This window comes from Perca fluviatilis, chromosome 21, assembly GCF_010015445.1.
Source record: "Perca fluviatilis chromosome 21, GENO_Pfluv_1.0, whole genome shotgun sequence".
Lineage (NCBI taxonomy): Eukaryota > Metazoa > Chordata > Actinopteri > Perciformes > Percidae > Perca > Perca fluviatilis.
This window is the reverse complement of record NC_053132.1, coordinates 27358609-27378368: the sequence shown is the minus strand read 5'-3', so window position 1 is coordinate 27378368 and position 19760 is coordinate 27358609. Positions and strand designations below refer to the sequence as shown.

The 19760-nt window shown below is 41.4% G+C and overlaps 1 protein-coding gene across 10 annotated transcripts in view; it reads left to right on the top strand.

Moving 5' to 3' along the window:
• Nucleotides 1-19760, top strand: part of ccdc57 (coiled-coil domain containing 57) — a 113798-nt gene that overhangs the window by 51096 nt on the left and 42942 nt on the right. For all 10 annotated transcript variants that reach the window (XM_039788289.1, XM_039788295.1, XM_039788294.1 and 7 more), the window contains 6 exons: nucleotides 260-361; nucleotides 861-1018; nucleotides 1163-1237; nucleotides 3580-3780; nucleotides 3913-4075; nucleotides 9683-9775. In XM_039788289.1, coding sequence (XP_039644223.1) covers nucleotides 260-361; nucleotides 861-1018; nucleotides 1163-1237; nucleotides 3580-3780; nucleotides 3913-4075; nucleotides 9683-9775 — 792 coding nt within the window. The remainder of the gene's footprint in view (nucleotides 1-259; nucleotides 362-860; nucleotides 1019-1162; nucleotides 1238-3579; nucleotides 3781-3912; nucleotides 4076-9682; nucleotides 9776-19760) is intronic.

Here is a 19760-nt window from a genome sequence, read left to right as displayed (position 1 = left end):
CTGTCATTGCTTGCAAAATGTTGGAAGATGTTGGTTAATTCTAGAGAGCAGTGCTCTCTTCTTGATTTGTGCTGTTAAGTAATTCATGTTTACACTGTATACAGTAGCAACCAAGCAGAGTTTGAATAGAAACCACACAATACAAAGTGGAGGCTCGTAGGGATGAAAGCTGCTTAGTGATAATAACTACGCCTATATCCCATAATAAATGCAATAGTGGTAAAATGTATACACAAGATCTCTTCACTCTGGTTAACAGGAGATGACCGCAGCATTTGACAGTGAGCTCAGACAGCGGGAACATGAGTTCAATTTGAAATTGGATGAGGTGCACGCTGTGGTGCTGTCTTATGATATCAAGGTGAGAAGAGTAAAATAATGGTGTTTATTTGTAAACAGGATGTGCTTTACTAAAGTAATTTGTCCATTTATGTTGTCTATAAATACTAGGTTTGTTGCGTAAGGTGGACAAAAACAAGACATACTGTATATAAACAACATATATTGTATGCAAATTTGTTCTGTTATTTGCCTTAAAAGTTCAATTCATTTAAACTTTAGTCATGCAACCTTGCCCCTATTTTCATGTGTTGCTGAGTAACGTACATTAACATTCCATGGTCTCGTGAATGTAGCATAACTGTAGCAAGCTCCTTCGTAGTAACTAGTGGCAGAAAATGTCAAAGAGGAGCAGAGAAGGCGACAAGCCTAAACAACCAAAAAAGCAAAATAAGAAATCTAAATATTACTGCAGCCGATTTATGTGTTTGGTTTTCTTGTTGACCTCTAATCTTCCCATGGCTAGTCCTTCACATGTAAAGTTGTAGTCATAATTTTTTGCTGTGTGTGTCCTTGTCTAGGTGGTGCTGCTGTCTAAAGAGATTGAAGTTCACAGCCAAGCTCAGCATCAGAACACAGAGGCTCTCAAAGCTTCTAATGAGTTCTGTCAGCGGATACAAACCCAGCTACAACACAAAGAACTCGAGATTAAAGACCTCACTGCTGTCAAGGACTACAAGTGTGTGTGTGTGTGTGTGTGTGTGTGTGTGTGTGTGTGTGTGTGTGTGTGTGTGTGTGTGTGTGTGTGTGTGTGTGTGTGTGTGTGTGGGGTGTTGTCTGTGTGTGTGCGTTTTTAAGATTTTGTGACTATCTTCTGTCTAAGGTTAAAGGAGCTTGAGGACGAGCTGAAATGTATCAAGACCACATTGAAGAAAGAAGAGGATGACCACATTAAGAAGTGAGTCATTAATAACACATTTAGGTTAGCCTAGGCAGCTACTGTAGGAGTGCATGGAGAGAGAGAGAGAGAGAGAGAGAGAGAGAGAGAATCTAAAAATTTCAGTCATTAATAACACATTTAGGTTAGCCTAGGCAGCTACTGTAGGAGTGCATGGGGGGGGGGAGAGAGAGAGAGAGAATCTAAAAATTTGCACATAAAAAAGAAACCGTTAAGAGGCCTATGACTGGACCAATAGTGTAATTTAAAACGGTTTGTAGAATGTGTTCTTTTCAGTGAAATACCTTTAGCTATTAGCAAGACTGTGTGAGAATTGGATATAACCGCAGCACACTTCTGAACATAGGATTTGACTCAGCTCACCAGTTATCCATCTTTTTGGGTGTTGATCGGGCAGAGATCCTGTAGATGCCTACCATGGCAACAAAAATAACAATAGGAGGGAGCACGTCTTGGCGAAGGAAAAATAAAAAATATTGGGGAGGACAAACAGGCTGAGAACCCCAAAAGTACACCTTCCACACCAGCCCAAGGAACTTTGAAAGAAGGAAGGGTCATTACATCATTAGAATTTTGCATTGGTTGGTAAAGTCAGTGAGGTGAGCATGGCAATTCACACTATAACCTGTCATATCTGTGGTTTTCACCATTGACTGAAAAATGCTTTAACAAAAGTAAAAAAAAAAAAACTCATAACGCGATGTTGACCAATGTTTTTTGTCTAAATGTGCACATTTGTTTTTTATATAGCTCTGCATATATATATATATATATATATAGCAGCTGCATATAGCTCAACTCAAGCACCTGTTGGGTCCAAGATAGTTCCTAGCTACATCATGATATATGACCAAATGGGGCAAGTCCAAGCTATTGCTGACCAGACTGCAATTGTAACCAGATCAATATATACATTGCGATTCTCTCCTTGCGGAGAGAATCGCCCAGATGCACAAATATCGTCAAATCCGTAAAAAAAAACTGGATCTGATAATCTATTATGAATGATAATCTTAAATAAATTATCTTAATGCTAGGTTCAGATCCTAACAAGACATGTGAGACTGTGGTGTTGGGAATTAGGAAGGCACTTAGCAATTATCAGACATTTTATATATATAATTTTATATTAAAAAAAAAAAAAAAAATACAAGAGAGGGAGGGGGTGGGGAATTACAGTGTTTAGAATATTTTCAAGCGGAAAGGGATATGCTGGGGCCAAGACTGGGGTACCAGGTCCAGCAAATACATTTTTATAATAATTACGACGGGGGAGGGTGGGTTGTGAGTCGAGGAATGACCTTATTGTGGCCCATAATCCATTCCCATCCCCATCTGGATAAACCAATAAGGACACTGCTTTTTCTATACTTATAAGGTTCAGGAACTCCTCAAGCCAATTATACATGTCGAAACAGTTAGCCTTCCTGACTTTCCAGTTCATAAGGATTGAGTGTTTAGTTACAAGACATGCTAGTGTGATAATATTTTGCGTTGTTTTACAATTAAAGCCTTGGAGCTTCAGTCAATATTATCAATATAGTTATGAATACGTGTATTCATAAGTATCAAATTGACAATAAAACGGGGCACCACCCTGGAATTAGGGGCCAATAACTGAACTGTGAATACAGTCTCAACAGTAGTGTTCTCTCAAAAATAAAGATATTAATTAATTTGATTAATGTATCTCATATTTATAAAGTGAACAGTGAAGTAGTGAAATTCAAGCGCTGACCTGTACAACCAGCTATTACTAGAACACATACACAAATAATCACAGACAACTGCTTATAAAGTATAATAGAATTGATTCAACTTCAGCTATATTGATTAATAATCAATAAACCTCTACTATCTTGCTACAACTACAACAAAGGCCAAACAAGCAAACATGTGGTAGGTGTGTCGATACTTCCTTTTAGCCATGGCCATGATCTGTCCCTACCCAAAAAGCTTGACTAAACTTAACCAGAACTTAACCATAGAGGTGGCACATTGGAAAAAAATGCTCATATGAGTTGTTTATGCAACATATGGTCAACTTGGCACAGATAAACAACCTTTGGTGTTTATTTAGCTACAAAGAAGGAAAATTACTCACTACATACATAAAACCGAGGGAATTGGCTTTTACTATTACTGCAGTTAGATGTAATTCTGGAGATGTTTTCATAGCATAAGCATACAGCATGCGTAACCTTTTGATATTAATGAATGTCCGTTACATTCAAGCCATTGCCAAATTAGTTGATACAAAGATGATTAAGACTATCAGCTCCACAAAACTCTCTGTATTTCTTAGTTTTCTAGTGTCTAACTGTATGGCTGTTTCTGGCCAGATATGAAGGTGTGGCCCGGGCTCTAAAGGAGTGTGATGCTCAGCTGGAGGCTCAGTGTCAGACCCACATAGAGCAGCTACAGAAGGCTGAGAAACGCATTGTCAAATTACATGGGAATGTGAAAGTTCTGGCTGCACAGGTATGCTGCATACAGAAAAATCATCAGGAGGCATTGAAAAAGAAAGATGAGACAATCCAGAGGTGAGACAAACATTGATGAAAAAAGACTTAATATAAATATGTGTGTACTGCATGTGGCTGCTCATTCAGTGTGTACATACACCAGCAGCTGTGAACTGCTATATAAAAAGTTGACCGGGTTTTATCTACCAGGTACAAGGAACAACTGAGTGCTGGTTTAAAGAGAGAAAGGGCCTTAGAACAGATGCAAGTCCAGGTTGAGCTGGAGTGCCAGAAAAGATGTGAGGACATGAAGGCCCAACACTACTTTGCTAATGAGCAGCTAATCCAAGACCTGACCCAGGCCAGAGACCAGGTATGCCCCCCCTGTACAGTGTGTGGATTTACTGATGCATAGTAAAATTCAACTAATATGGGTTTTTGTGGATGCATATTGTCTCTGTATATTTGATACTGCTGTTGCTTCAGTATCGGTATAAAGGGCCAGATGCCAGGTGTTTTTTGAAAATTAAACCATGTAAACCTATTCTGGTACAACTTCAAAATACAACTAAAACTGCAAGCAGTTATGAACGGGGTCCAAGCCTCCCCGGCGCCAGTCACCCCTGACGACGCTAAGAGCCCACAAAAGCGGAGCCCGCGAAAGGAGAACCCAAAGCATGATGGGGGCGAGGCAAAAGTCAGGAAATTTGACCAAGTGCGAGGTCCAAAGTCTGTAGTGAATTGCAATTGCAAATTTCCTCTTCATCGCATAAAAGGCCAAAACACTTCTACCTCAATTATAGCGCCCCCTAAAGGGCGATCATCACCAAATCTGGTGGAGAGCCGCAGAGTGGCATGTCCAACAATAATCTCATTTACTGCAGCAGAGAGATTTCATTGCAAATTATTCCCTTTAAATGCATTGACTTATTTGCCAAAAGGCCTCTACGTTCATTTTAGCGCCCCCTAACGGCCGATTTTCACGAAATTTGGTAGGGAGGCTTGGAGTGGGATGTCAAACAACAATACCAAGTTTTGCTCCGATACCTATTAATTTGGCCGAGATATGCTAACGTTCGTGTTTTGTGGCTAGCTACAAAAATTAGTTTGCTTGTAAATCGAATGGTGTAACGTAGCAAAATTCTTTTGATAACTTTAGGTCAGGTCCGTATGGAGATGCTACCTGCCAAGTTTCGTACCACTATCTCACACGGCCTAGGACGAGTTCGAAACGTTGGTTTTGCGCGATATTGCGAAAAAACTTGATGGGCGAGGCCTATGTCATCAGACTCAGATGGATTCAAGGAACACGTGGATATAAGGGTTTCTAATCTGCGATGTAGACTGTGGGAGTTATAGGCAAAAACACATTTTATGTCATTATAGCGCCACCTAGTGGTGCATGTGTGTAATTTTTGGTAGGTAAGGTCCATGACCCATTGTCCATCTACGCTGTAAATTTTAAGTTGCTCACATTAGTGTAAGTGGTGAATCCAAACCTGGGTCCCATAGGCCACGCCCACTTTGACTAATTAGTACCCCACTGTAGGCGTGGCCTCAGGAGTGGGCCGAGATGGTACACTCAAAATTTCGTAAAAATCGGATGAGCTGTTCATGAGATATAAACATTTTGTACTTGTAGCGCCCCCTAGTGGCCAATTCTTTTGAAACTGGTTGGGGAGCCTTAGAGGGTCATGCCAAACAAGATTCTAAAGATTCGCGATGATACCATTTATTTTGGCCGAGATATGGCAATGTTTGTGTCTTCGTAGCTAGCTACACAAATTTGGTTGTGCGTAATTCACGAAGTTTTTATCCGACAAAAATTCTTTTGATAACTTTTTGTCAGGTCGGTCTGGAGAGGCTACGTACCAAGTTTCATGCAGATCGGTCGCACGGTCTAGGAGGAGTACGAAAAAGCAGGTTTACGATAAATCGCGATTTTTCACGATAAAAGTCTAGGCGGAAATGGGCGTGGCCTATACCACGTGATTCAGCTGGATCCAGGGAACGCGTAGATGTATGGTTTTTGAATGTTGGGTGTACGGTGTGGGAGTTATAAGGCCAAACGCGTTTTTTTCTGCTATAGCGCCACCTAGTGGCTGAATGTTTTTGTCCGAGGTCCTTGCAGTGATCTGGACCAGTCCTGAAAACGGCACCCCCCCACCATGTACGGGTTAGGCTGTAGAATGTGTTTTATCGGCGGAAGAATAATAAGAAACCTTAGGAAAGCAATAGGGTTCCACAGCCCTGCTGTGCGAACGGCGTAGCTTCGCTACCGCCAATTCTTCCAGCCTCGGGCTTGGACCCCTAATTATGAACCTGAAAATGAGCATAATATGGGTGCTTTAAGGAGAAACAGCACCTGGAATGTCAAGGATCATACCTAGGTGTGTACATTTATTTCCATACTAGTGTGGAGGGTTTATCAAAAAAGTAAAAAAAAAAAGGTCTCCACATGTATTTCGTTTGAGAACCCTGAAGCATACATCTGATTTTTTTCAGGCTTCAGGTTAGACAACATATCCCTTATCCAGTCGGGAGACTGAGGGCAGTGCAGCCCCCTTCCACCTTTATTTATTTATTTTTATTTTTTAAAAACCTTTATTTATCCAGGTAAGTCAATTGAGAACAATTTATATTTGCAACGACGATCTGTCACATTCACACAGTTACACATTCATACCTGAAAGCTTCCCAGTACAACCACAGTCTGATCTGCTGGCCACTGAGTAGCTCCACTGGAGCGGTTTGGGTTAAGGGCCTTGCTCAAGGGCACCCCAGTGGTGGTAATGAGGGAGGGACAAGCGCTGCTCTTTTACTTTCCCCACCCCGATTTTATCCTGCCGGTCTGGGGATTGAACCGGAGCTCGGTTCTCTAACCTTTAGGCCACCACTCCCCTTTAAAGTATCAGGCGCTGTGCCAGAAGGGTAGTAAAGGCACTAACTGTATGACCCCCTGCAAGTAACCGCATCCTTTCTGCAATACATCAAAACAGTGACAGAAGCGGTTCTGGATCAATTTCCTTCCAATACCCCTCTAGAGACAGAGGCAAAACATGAGTCAGTGTTGTGTTCAGATTCAATAAGATAAGCTGCCACCAGGACAACAGTTGAATGAAATGTTAAAAAAAGCCACAAGGAGGAGCGCGTGACCGGCGGCCACTATGGTTGCAATAGACTGAGCTCCTATACTCGCCTCCGTATTTCATTAAATAACCAGGTCTACCACAAACATGGGAGGCCTGGCCCTCTCCAACCTTAAAGTGTACCACAGAGCCTTTCAGCTACGGGCCCTCAGAGTATGGATGGACCCCTCATCTACAGTCCCATGGAGAAAAATAGAGCAAAACCTCACTGGAAGTCTAAGATGGCAAGACCTTGCCTTCACAGGTGTGTGTCCAAAAAAGTGTATGCTAGCCTATGGCCCTATTATCAACAACACAGTGACCAATTTTAAACAGCTGGAGGAGCAACTACGCTACACCAATAAGTGGCATTTGAACACCCTAATTTGGAACAACATACATTTAATGTCTGGTAACAAACCTTTTGTTTATAACCAATGGAGTAACGGAGGTATTTATACTCTAGACCAGTTATTCAATGATGAAGGTAAGTTTTGAAGACCTGAGAGCTAGCTTTGAGGTCCTTAGGACATCATTCTTCCTTTATCTTTGCTTAAAGCGCCCATATTATGCTCATTTTCAGGTTCATAACTGTATTTTAAGGTTGTACCAGAATAGGTTTACATGGTTTAATTTTCAAAAAACACCATATTTTTGTTGTACTGCACAGCTCTCTCTCACTGCTGCAGATCCTCTTTTCACCTGGTTTCTGTTTTAGCTACAGAGTGAGACCTCTTTTCATCTTCTTCTTCTGTACTATCTTTGATTGCACTTGCACATGCTCAGTAGCTCAGATGTAGATCATGTCAGCTAGCTAACTCTAGAGACAGTAAAAGAAAGCATGTTTCTCCAACTTTGGTCAGTTACAAGGCAGGATTAGCTGGGAGACTTCTAAATGAAGGCACACATGTAAGTAGTTCTTTTGTAGATTATGGTGAACTTGTGTGTGTTGTAGCAGTGCTTTGCTATTGAGAACGACGTAGCATGCTAACGTTAGCATGCTAATGCTAACGGTTAGCATAGTAACGAGCTAACGGTTGTGGTTAGCCAGCTCATTTCGGACTGTGACGTCACAGTCCGAGCCGATTTTGAACAGCTCACCAGAAGACTGAAGGCAGGACACATTTAGAAACTGTATCTCACTCAAAACAGCATGGATGGATTTTTTCAAAGTTTGTATGTGTGTGGAAGCACCAGAGACACAAAAGAACACCCCAAATCCCAGAAAAAGTGATTTTTTCATAATATGGGCACTTTAAGATCAACCCTAAAATGTTATGGAGTACCATGGGGGAACAGTCTTGAGATGCACCCAATCATTAAATGGCTTGTTAATTCTCCTGTGAGAGGATTAGTGTCCAGGATTTATGCTAAACTGATGCAAGTATCCATAGGAGAACTCCCAATAGTAAAGAAATGGGAGCGAGAGCTGAGCTCGCAGGGGAACGTAATTAATTGGGAGACAGTTTGGGACAATATTTCCCACTGTTCCAAGAACCCAAATCACCAGCAGATCCACTTCAACATATGCCATAGGACATATTGGACACCTCAGACGAGATACTTCTCTAAAGCCATTCCTACTCCCTATTGCATGTTCTGCCAACCTGAACAAACTGGAACTTTCCTGCACATGGTCTGGGAGCGTGAACAGGTGCATGAGTTTTGGAATAAAACAACATCAATAATATCTGATGTGATAGGTTGTCGACTTCCTGCTGACCCGATTGTTTTGTTACTTAATGATGACTCTAAATTAGACCTACTTGGGAGACAGAAGAAAATTTGGCTAGCCGGATCAACTGCGACCAAGAAAATGATAGCTCAGCGCTGGCTCCCCCCACCACACGCTTTGTATAAAACAGTGGTTGGCGTATTTTCTGGACATAGTTATGCTTGAGCTCTCTACAGCAAGGATTAACAAAGCCAAATCATCGACTATAGATCTATGGAAAAACGCAGCAGCACATATCCGTCCTAATGACCTGAATTCAATTAAATTTTATTTATAGTATCAAATCATAACAGAGTTATCTCGAGACACTTTACAGATAGAGTAGGTCTAGACCACACTCTATAAAAAGTGTGGTCAGCATCACAAGAATTAGAGAGTGACTAGGCAAGGTGTGATCTCTGTTTTTGCTTATTTGTTTGTTTTTGTTTTCCTCGAGGCCACGGAGGGTGGGGGGTGAGAGAGGGTTTCTGATTTTGTTCAATTGTGTTTGTATGTTCTGTATGTTCAAAAATATAAAAATAATAAAAAATTGATCTTAAAAAAAAGAAAATCCACAAAAGCTGTGGATTAATCCTAGTTTAGCAAGCAATGTGAACAGGAGTTTTGAGAAAATGCAAAAGAACAGTTTCTCATTATGATGTGGACCTGTTTTAATCAGTAAAAGGAAGATTTAATTAATGTATGACTGACTGTGCATGAAAAAGCATTAATTCATTCATGTAGTACTTCATGAACTATCAGTAATGTACAAGGATTAATAGTATCTCATGCATGGCTTAATACAGGAACAATAAATTAATGCATCAATTAAGGTATTTCAATCATTATGATTTCTGATTCTTCAAAAAACTGACCAGTCACAGCACTGTACATACTGTATATTCTGAAAAATTGTAGTGTTGTAATCATTGTTAAATAAACATTACTTCTTCATGTTTGTGGCCCTTCAAATAAAGTGCTGACCTGGTCCATCTTTAACATTAATAAATAAGATATGATTAATGTGAGCTGGGTCAGGGTCCTGAGGCAGAAATGGAACCACCTTTGTCGCTATGCTTGTTTGATACTGTACTCTATAATGATACGAATGCTAAAGTTTAATGTTGGTCTTTATCAGGCTAAAGCCGAGCTAAAGGAGAAAGAACAAGGTCTGCAGGACTTGACTGTCTTACTACGTTCTGTTAAAACAGAGAGAGACCAGGCATTACAGGTAAGAATACATCCACCTTACACTATGCAGACTAATAGATCAATTAAAAGGTGCTAACATGTTAACCAAGGCAAATAAAATAAATCAAATGTTTCACCTAGCAGACAAAGGTGCTGGCCTGATGAAAATGGAATCAGCTATACTGATCATTAATCCTCAACATTTAATGGGTCTTTACAAAGATAGATTGTGTGGTGAACTGACAGACAGGCATGTTCTTGTTTTCACACCTGAGACACAAACGCACAGAATCTCTGACCATGTATTGCACCGATTCCAGTCACAGAATGAGCAGGACTTGTACAGAAATTGTATGCCAGGATAAATCCCCCTGAGATGTATGAAAAGACATCCTTAGATTAGACACAATCAAACGAACAATGATCCATCTCTAAATAGTGAGAGAAACAGGAACAGCATTAAAACATATGCGACCTGTTAAAGATGAGAAAACGGCAAGAAAATAGGATAGAAACCAGATATGTTCTTTTAGTTTAGATCTTTTTAGGTAGATTAGATATTGTCTTTTACTCTGCTATAATAATTTTGTGATATTATCATAATACTTATTTTTGTCAAGTATCAAAAACTGAGGAGGACACGCCGTTGGATGCTGTCCTCCTCTCTTACTCTTTCTTCAATGCCTAACAAATCGATCTCTTTCTCTCCCTGACCCTGTCTTTCTGCTTGAGCAGCACTCGTTGAAGCCTGAAAATATTGTAAACAAATTAATAACATAACTAATTACACTGGTCGGACTGTTCAGCTCTGTTTCAGACTGATACCTCCGGTTCAGGCCGGTCCTCATCCTCAACACTTGCCTTTTTCAGTTGCGGAAAATACTTTTTAATACTCATCTGGATTGAAGCAGCAAACATTCAGTGTAAGAGTAGAAAAATGACATAACATTATTTATAATAAGTTTATTTGATTCACAGCTGCTACATATAGTGTTTTGATCTCGACAACCCAACTGCATTTTACCACAAACTTGCACTAGTTAACTTTCTAAAGCAGGTGCAATCGTTTGTTTGCTAAGAGTCAGGTCGGGACTCTAACATTAACACACTGACAACATTGTATTCGGAATATAAAATATTTTTATAGCACTTTTTAATGTGTGATTGTGTAAAGGTGTTCACGAGATACCAACCTTTCGTGAACTTGTGAATTTCACCAGCCGTTAGGGTTGGGTACCTTTCCATCTGAACCAATACCACTACCGATACCGGTACCTAGAATTCGGTTCATGTACCCAACGGTACTTTTTTCGGTACTTTCCCTCTGTAATTACTAAACGATTAAAATATTTAATTGCGATTAATCACATTAATGTCATATTTAACTCGCAATTAATCGCACATTTTTATCTATTCTAAATGTCCCTTGATTTATTTTTGTCCCATTATTTTTTTTCTTCTCATTTTAATGCTCTTATCAACATGGAAAAGTGGATCAGTTTGCTTTGTGCAAATACTGTAGTGTTAAATTTCACACTAACATCCATGTGCTTCTGTCTGAAGTAGTCCATTGTCGCCTGGCTTTGACGAGGGGGCGGAGAATTGGCATCAGCTGTGTGCTTGGCCATCAAGTGTTATTCCAGACTGGACGTGCTGCGATGATAGCACATTCGCAACGACAAAACACACAGATCACTTTGGTCTTGTCAATGGAACCATTTGGCAACTTTTTAAAAGTAAACTTTCTATTCAGAATCTTACTGGCATCCATTTCGGCGTCTCACACTCACCATCCACTCAAAACGTAACGTTAGCCTATACTCTTTGGCCGGCTCGCAAGCCCAAACAAGTGTGTGCAGCGTGCCTGTTGTTTTATTTCCGGTCTAGCTAGATCCGGTGTGGTGTTGTAGTTTTTTCAAACGTTACTAGTTGTTGCAACAGAATGTGGAGAAAAAAAAAAACTACAAAGTTGGCTAGGCCAAAACAAAACGTTAATCTCGCAATAAAAAGATGTATGCCGTTAAAATGGGTTTGCGTTAACGCTGTTAATAACGCGTTTAACTGACAGCAATAGTAATTACAAAAAATTATTTCAGTTAAATAATTCCAAACCTATTTACTTAGAACATTGTTATTTATTTAGAATATTTTATACTGACAGAAATTAAACAAAAACAAAAATAAAACCCCTCCCTCTCTCCTCCATCCCTACAACCTATTAAATTATTCAACCTCTGTGTGTGTGTGTGTGTGTGTGTGTGTGTGTGTGTGTGTGTGTGTGTGTGTGTGTGTGTGTGTGTGTGTGTGTGTGTGTGTGTGAGACTCTGTTCTCTGTCAACATGCAGAGAGGACAGATAAGCTTGCGCTTACTCTCAGGTACCAAAATTTGGCACCGTTTGATTTTACGTGAACCAATACTCGGTAGTACCGACGTGATTTGGTCGGTACCGGTAAAAGTACCGGGTTCGGTAACCAACCCTACCAGCCGTCTTCTCTCGTTTTCGTGTGTGTGTGTGTGTGTGTGTGTGTGTGTGTGTGTGTGTGTGTGTGTGTTTGTAGCCTGTAGGAAGAGAGCAGGGAAAGAAAAAAAATCAATAACGAAACGTATGTGGGGGCCGGTGTTGATTGTGTGGCGCACCGCCACAAATTAGTCTATGTGTGGGAAACACTGAATATTCTCATTCTGAGATTTCGACATCCACATTTGCTGTCAAGCAAGGCAGACTGAAACAGAAGAAAACACAGATCACATGACATCACAGAGATCAATCTAGAACACCAGGAAACAGAATTACACAGGGAGCCAGGATCTACAACTGTACCACGCTAGTACACTGGGCGATCTGGCGACAAGTGGATCACAGAGCCGGCCTTAAATACTGCTGGGGATGATTAGGGAATAAGCTTCACCTTGCACAGCCTGCAAAATAAGCCATGCCCACAACTTACAGACACAGAGCAGGAGGGAGAAACATGAGGGATCACAAACAGGGAAACAAACAACGCACACAAACAGGGAGAGGGAGGGGCTGCCATGATGGCATCATGACATAAATGGCCAAACCCACTCTTCTCTGCTGCCGTATATTTGAATGCTTCCGCAGCCACTGTTAGGTTTGCTCAGAACTAGGGCTGAAACGATTCCTTGAGTAACTCGAATAATTTGATTACTAAAAATCCTTGATGCAAAAGGATTTGCCTCAAAGCTTTGTTTAATCAATGGTTGCCAACGTTGTATTACTCACAGTGTTTCCGCACGGATAATTATTACTGTCGCACACCGGGCTGACGCTGCTGGCGACACATGCCATGAAGAGAAGAGAGCTGGAGAAAACGACAAAGTGTCCTAAGCTTGGAATCAGTTCAAACGTAATTAAAACGAAAACTAGCTTACCACATTAATAGCATAACGTCGATGCTTAAGCATCTCAACAGAAAACATTGATTCTACCTTAATCCTCCACAAAAACAGCTGATTGTTGCGCACCATTTTCTCTCACTCGCTGTCTTTACGGAGAAACAGTTGATCAACGATCTACTAGCATAAGTGTAGCAGAGCTGTGTGATATGAGATGTGTAATCAAATATATAAATGAAAATAGGTTTAGTATAACTAATATTTACATATAGGCCTATATACAGATCAGTCTCAGGTTGAAACTTGAAGTTCTGAAAGTTAAGTTGCACAACATAAGGTAATGTTTATGTATGTTTAATGTATACCTTAGTTTGAGGTTGTTATTGCATTTCAGAAAATGTTTTCTTTAAAAACAATGTAGTATGGCATAGGGCTGGGCGATAAAACGATAACGATATGTATCGCGATAGACACGTAATCAATATCAATAGAAAATGCGTTCGATAAAACGTTCGATAACTTGTTTTTCTTCTTCGGAAGAAACCAGAAGTTGCGAAGCAAGTTTGGTTGCATGAACAAAGGCACTCACTCTCTGGTAACCTAGCAACGTAGGGAGTGACACTCTAACAGCCAATCATGTAACAGTATCATGTTTGGTTGCGCCACATCGCTGTCTCGTGTTGGATTCTACAATAACAGAACCGGCGGCGTGGAGCGATAAGTGGAAAGTGAGTGCCGCAGCGAGCGAGGAAATTGTTGATAAAACAGGAAAAGTCAGTATGGCAGTTTTGGGGATTTTATAAGTCTGACCGTCGTCCCCACCAACACTACCGCAAACTTGTTTTACCACCTTAGCCGCGCTCACACTTTGGAGCAACCGTATTCGCCAGCAACGTCTAACAACATCTGCAGCTGCTACACCGCACAAGCAGCAGACCGCCATGGAGAGGTACTCTGCATCAGCGCCTTACTAAACGCTACAAAGAAATAACGGAGGCAGACGTGCTGAGCACTGTCCAGAAGCCAGGTTACCAACCTAGCACTAAACCTGCAGAAAATTGTTCTTCTCAGGTTTCAGGTTTCTCTATGTTTATATTTAACACTTTGCACCATTTTATTACACCTTATTAAGCAGTTCTTACTTATTCTTTCTTCACTGTGATTTTAGACTTATGTTTACATTTTAATTATTTGAGTGATTTCCATGGTTGTGTTGACATTTCTGCTTTTATAACTGAGGGGATTATAATCAGAGGAAGGTTAAGTTTAAAATAAAAATGTTTAAATTTAATATATTTTTCTCCTGGTCCTTATTTTAAATAGGTCATAAAAATTATCAATAATTATCGATATCGACCGATATGAAACACTTATATCGTGATACAGTTTTCAGCCATATCGCCCAGCCCTAGTATGGCACTTAAATGCACTTAATGTTTAGTTTTTTGAGAGATGATATTGTAAGAAATGTAGGCAATAACAATGTTGCTTTTTCCAAAAATTAAACCAAACTATTGTATATTATTGCTTTTCAATAAAACAAAAGTATTTCTTATCCAGTTACTCAATTAATCGATGGAATAATCGGTAGAATACTCAAGTTGCATACTGAAGTTTGACAAACAAAGAAATCAGGTGGTAAAATCAAGCTTTATGCAGCTCTGGCTCTGGGCACATTTTGTTCCATTCTTGCCTCCTTACACTGGCTGCCACTTAGCTACAGAGTTGGTTGTAAAATCCTGATGTTTGTTTTCAAAGAGTTAAATGGTTTGGCCTCCTTTCATATTGCCGAACTCCTGTCCCCATATCACACTGTCAGAGATCTGAGATAATTTGACGAAAGACTTCTGTCTGTCCAGAGATCCAGGACAAAATACGGGACAGGGCTTTCTCTATCGTTGCCCCAAAACTAACTCCCATCATCAGATTCTCACGCCAGCGTGGCAGGAGGCATAATTAAATCAACATTTGAAAAAATCAATTATGTTTGCAGATTGTACATATAAACACGATATCTCAGAAGAACTTATACACTAATTATGACATTTCCCACAAATGTCTAATATGATAAAACGATGAAGTGATGACATTTTATATTCAAAAGGTCGAGTCAACTTCATGTTATCATCATCATTTTCTGCAAAACACTTCTCTGACCACTATTCTACTGCATAACTCAGGAAAGAAGGGGAGATTGTGACCATAATCACATTTGGTCAGATACTGAATTGGTGACACTACTCTTGGGTGCCCACCTTAAAACTGTGGTGATTGTATAGATCTTCTGTGCTGCTGGGTTAAAGATATGTGTGTAGCGTCCTTTTTTATTTATTTTTTTGCCAAAAACACAAATACGCTTAATACCTTTTTTATTAAATTGCTTCAAAGTCTTCACTACATACATTATACGAGTCTGGAAAGACATGGATGTCAACTTGACTGGTTAGTAGAGGCATACAACCACAAGGCAGTTATTCTATTTTGGCCTTTGGCCTTTTCCTCAAGCATCCTGAGAGGTATGATGGCCTTTCAGTCTGGCTCAGTGCCTCCAAAAATACCAACCTCTGTGGGGTCCACTGGTACCAAAAGGAAAAACATATCAAGTTCTTGCCCTTATAAACCGAAAGTTACGAATGTAACTACGGTTCTATGAATCCCGAATGACTACCAGAGGCAGTGCTTAAAGCACTGAATATTCCCTTTGCGCATGCGCAGTTTGAGTATGTATACCAACAATGTTACTTGTGAACCCTGGATGACCCAGGAGAGACTATATTTTCCAGTGTCATCAGGGAATTCGGGATTCATAGAACCGTATTTATATTGGTAACTTTTGTTCTATTTCATCCCTGCTGACCGCCAGAGGCACTGCTTCAAGCACTGAATGACTTATACCAGCAGAGTCACAAGGAATACTGAATACCCACCTCATTGAGGAGAATCAGGAGACCCTGGATGGAGGACCACCCCCAGTAGATGAGCAATGGCAACATTGACCCTGTAAAACCTGGAGAATGTGCCCGGCAATGCCCACGTTGTAGCGGCACATATGTCCTCCAGGGGTACACCTCTCAGGGCAGCCCACGAAGTGGAAACACTCCTAATAGAGTGGCACCTCACGCCAGATGGCAGGGGGTGGTTACTCGCCCCATACGCATAGCTAATAACATTCACAATCCAGTGGGAGAGGCATTGTTTGGAGATAGCGCAAGCTTTATTCGGCCACTATAGCAGAAGAACAGCTGTTCTGACCGCTGAATGCCCACGGCTCTCAAGGCCCGGACTGGGCACAACATTTCCGGCTCGATCCCTCCATCGCCAGGCAAGGGGCTGAACCGGGAGAGCCTTAGAGGTTGGTTGAGGTGTAAATGGGACAGCACTTTTGGCAGGAATGCAGTGTTCGGCTACAACATGACCCCCGAACCGTCTGGGTTCCACCTCAGACATGAGGCACTCACGGAGCGTGTAGCTCACTGACACGTTTTGCCGTGGTAATGGCCAGCAGGAATGCAGTCTTAACCGACACCCATTTCAGCCCTGCCTGTTGCAAGGGCTCAAAGGGAGGCTGGCACTATGGGGAGTCAAACTCTGTTGTTCCTTTTCCTTAGGGGGGTTCAGAGGTTGCATCCCTCTAAAGCCCCAAGATCCCCAACATGGGACCTGCCCCTGCTGCCACTTGTGACATCACCCAGATAATAGCTCCTTGAGATCAGAACCTGCCTACAGCCGCAAAGGTTCTGAGTTCAAGCACCTGGTATTGCAGGATGATCATACACATATCTAATCAGGCATTGTGCTGTGGACAAACGCCCAGCATATTTTTTATGTGTCTGCATTAACACACCTGATTCTGATTAACAATCAGTCCAGTTCTAGTTAAAGATACAATTTGTAACTTTTCTGCATTAAAATTTCTAAAAACGACCATACCTATGTTATATATATTTTAGATGTGTTGTAGCAAACCAGGGGAAATCCGGCCCAGGCGGCGGGTTCATAGCATACAGTGTACTTACACTATCCCAAAATGTTTCCGTCAAATGTCAAACCCAGAGAAATCTGTTATTTTATTTCTGACACTGGATGTTTCTTTTAGTCGCCTGTCAGTGGCGTCAATAACCTTTCACCCTCTAGTTACTCGTAACTTCAGTCAAAACACGTGAACTCAGATGATACATTCAAGAGTAATTGTAAATCATACGTCACAGAAAGAAATACTCGTAACCTAAAGGCATCATTTTGTGATTAATGACATGCCACTTTGCAACACAGTAATACAGCAGAGACCTTATTTATTGATACAGATCACTATCGATCCAGCTTAACGTTACTACAATGTGCTGGTTGACAAGTAGCTAACATTAATGCTAATGCTTGGTGGTTAACATTATAGTAACCCTATACAATATCGTGATTAGTGGATAAAAGCAGCACTGGGCATGTTAACCACATAGATAGACGACTAATCTAATGCTAATTCAGCCAGCTAGCACACCCCGGTCTGTCTGCCTCACTCCCCCGGTGCAAAGAGACTTAATTCGCGATGAGAGCGAATTAAGCTCCGGGACATGGAGCTAGCTAGTTACCGTTAGCCCCCAGCCAGCCACTATCATTACAGCAATCCGTAACTAACGACGCTAACGGCACCCGAGTCACAACAGCGGCCATCCATAATGTTAGCTACGTCTGCGTTAGCACTACCGATGTTCGTGTCAAAAATCTCCTCCCTGCCGAATTTCTCCCCCCTTTGCGTGTAGCTGTCTTTACTGTTAGTTAGCTCAATTAACCAGACAAAAGATGGGTTAAGCACCAAACACAAATAAACACAAAACACAAATAGTTTAAGATTACAGAAAAGTGAAGGGGGAGATCATTCCGGGCAGCTGAGAGAGTTCTGCTGCTGCACAACGGCCATCGAACGTCCTTGCCGTCCTGGAGATTCCCCCAGCAATCCCCACCCGCACCCGTCTCTCAGCCTCGTTGAGTAGCTAGCTAGCGTTAGAACAAACCCCGTCCGCCCGGTGTTGAAACCATCCAAAAGGTGACATTGACATGTGAAATATTTTGTGATGGTGTGGTTTTATCTGCTGGCTAATGTTAGCTTGCCGGCTCACTAGCTAACTGGTCAGCTACCAATAAAAATCAAATCAAGAAAAAAACTTAATTATGTTGAAGAAACTGCAGCTATTTTATTAGAATGACATGAATAAACGTTACTAAACGTAACGTGAATAAACTTGAATGGCTAAACTCGTCTGTGAACAGACTCATTCTAATCAGGGATGGTGTTTAACAATAAATATTATTCCCATAATTCCACGCAACTTCCCAATGTCATCAAAAGTCCGGGTTTACCATCCATTGTATTGGTTGAGAGACCCCTAGTGGCAGAAAGTTACATATTGTACGTTTAAGGAAAGTCATGTTAATGAGTCAACCCAGGTTGAATCAATAATATGTTTTTATATATATATATATATATATATATATATATATTCCAAATAGCTAGAGATCAAGGTTTGCCTTTGGACCTGAAGATTAGGGGCCCTATCTTGCACTCAGCGCAATTGACTTTGTACACCGACGCATGTATCGTTCCTATTTTGCACCCGACGCACAGTGAACTTTTCCCTCCACAGATGCACGTCAGTAAATTAGGGAATGTATTTGTGCTCCCGGGGGCGGTTCAGCGAAAAGAGGAGGCGTGTTCAGGCGCAAACGTTCCCCAGTGCTATTTTGCAGTTTCAGGAAACAATTCCGCCACAGACCTAGTCTAAAGTCAGTGGCGCGTTATTCAGATGCTATTTTAGGGGCGCATGCTTGGCCATAATGTAGCATGTGCATAACGCGCATACACTTTGCTTCTCTCATTTACACAACATTTCCATGAATCATGGATGTGTTGATGACATAAATGCGGAAATATTAGAGGACTTAAGGAGGCAATGTGCTCCTGGTGGAGCGGGTGGACTGAGATGGAGTGGGGGGAGGAGGAAGGGGCACAACGGGAGCAGGTGTTGCGTTTGGAGGCCCACGCGCCATGGCTGCAGCAATCCTCTCCAGACTTGAGGAGATGCGCCCGAGAGGCTGCAGCAACATCGCCACCTGGTCAAGACGGGCATTTATTACTTTGCCGCATCCCGGACAGCTCCCGCTGGCGTGCACCAGGCAAATCCGCCGTCATAATAGCAGTCCACCATGGAACAGGCGTGCATGCTCTTAAAGGGAATGTGAGATGACGCTCTGATTGGTTTATTGCACGTTACGCCCAAACCACACCTAGCTACTTCAGACCAACCCATTTTAGATTTGCGTCGGGCGCAAGAGTCATTTATCCCGCCGGTATAATAGCAACAGCGCCCGAGATCCGCCCACAAAGCTACTTGCGTTTCACGTTTGATACTTGCGTTTCAGATTGTTAAAATAGGGCCCTGCGAGTTAAAAGCTTAAGATGATAGAATGCAAAACCGAGTTTACAAGTCCCTCCAGAATTTCGCGGCCTTTTTTTGAGATTGTTGTGGCCCAAAATGCCTGATTTTGATGACATTCGTCATACCTAGTTTAACAACTAGATTCGGCTACTAGTGGATATTAAATTTTTTTTAAACGTGACATTTTAAACAAGGACCCTTTAAGTGTTCGGGCTGGATGTACCCCCAAAAAAATT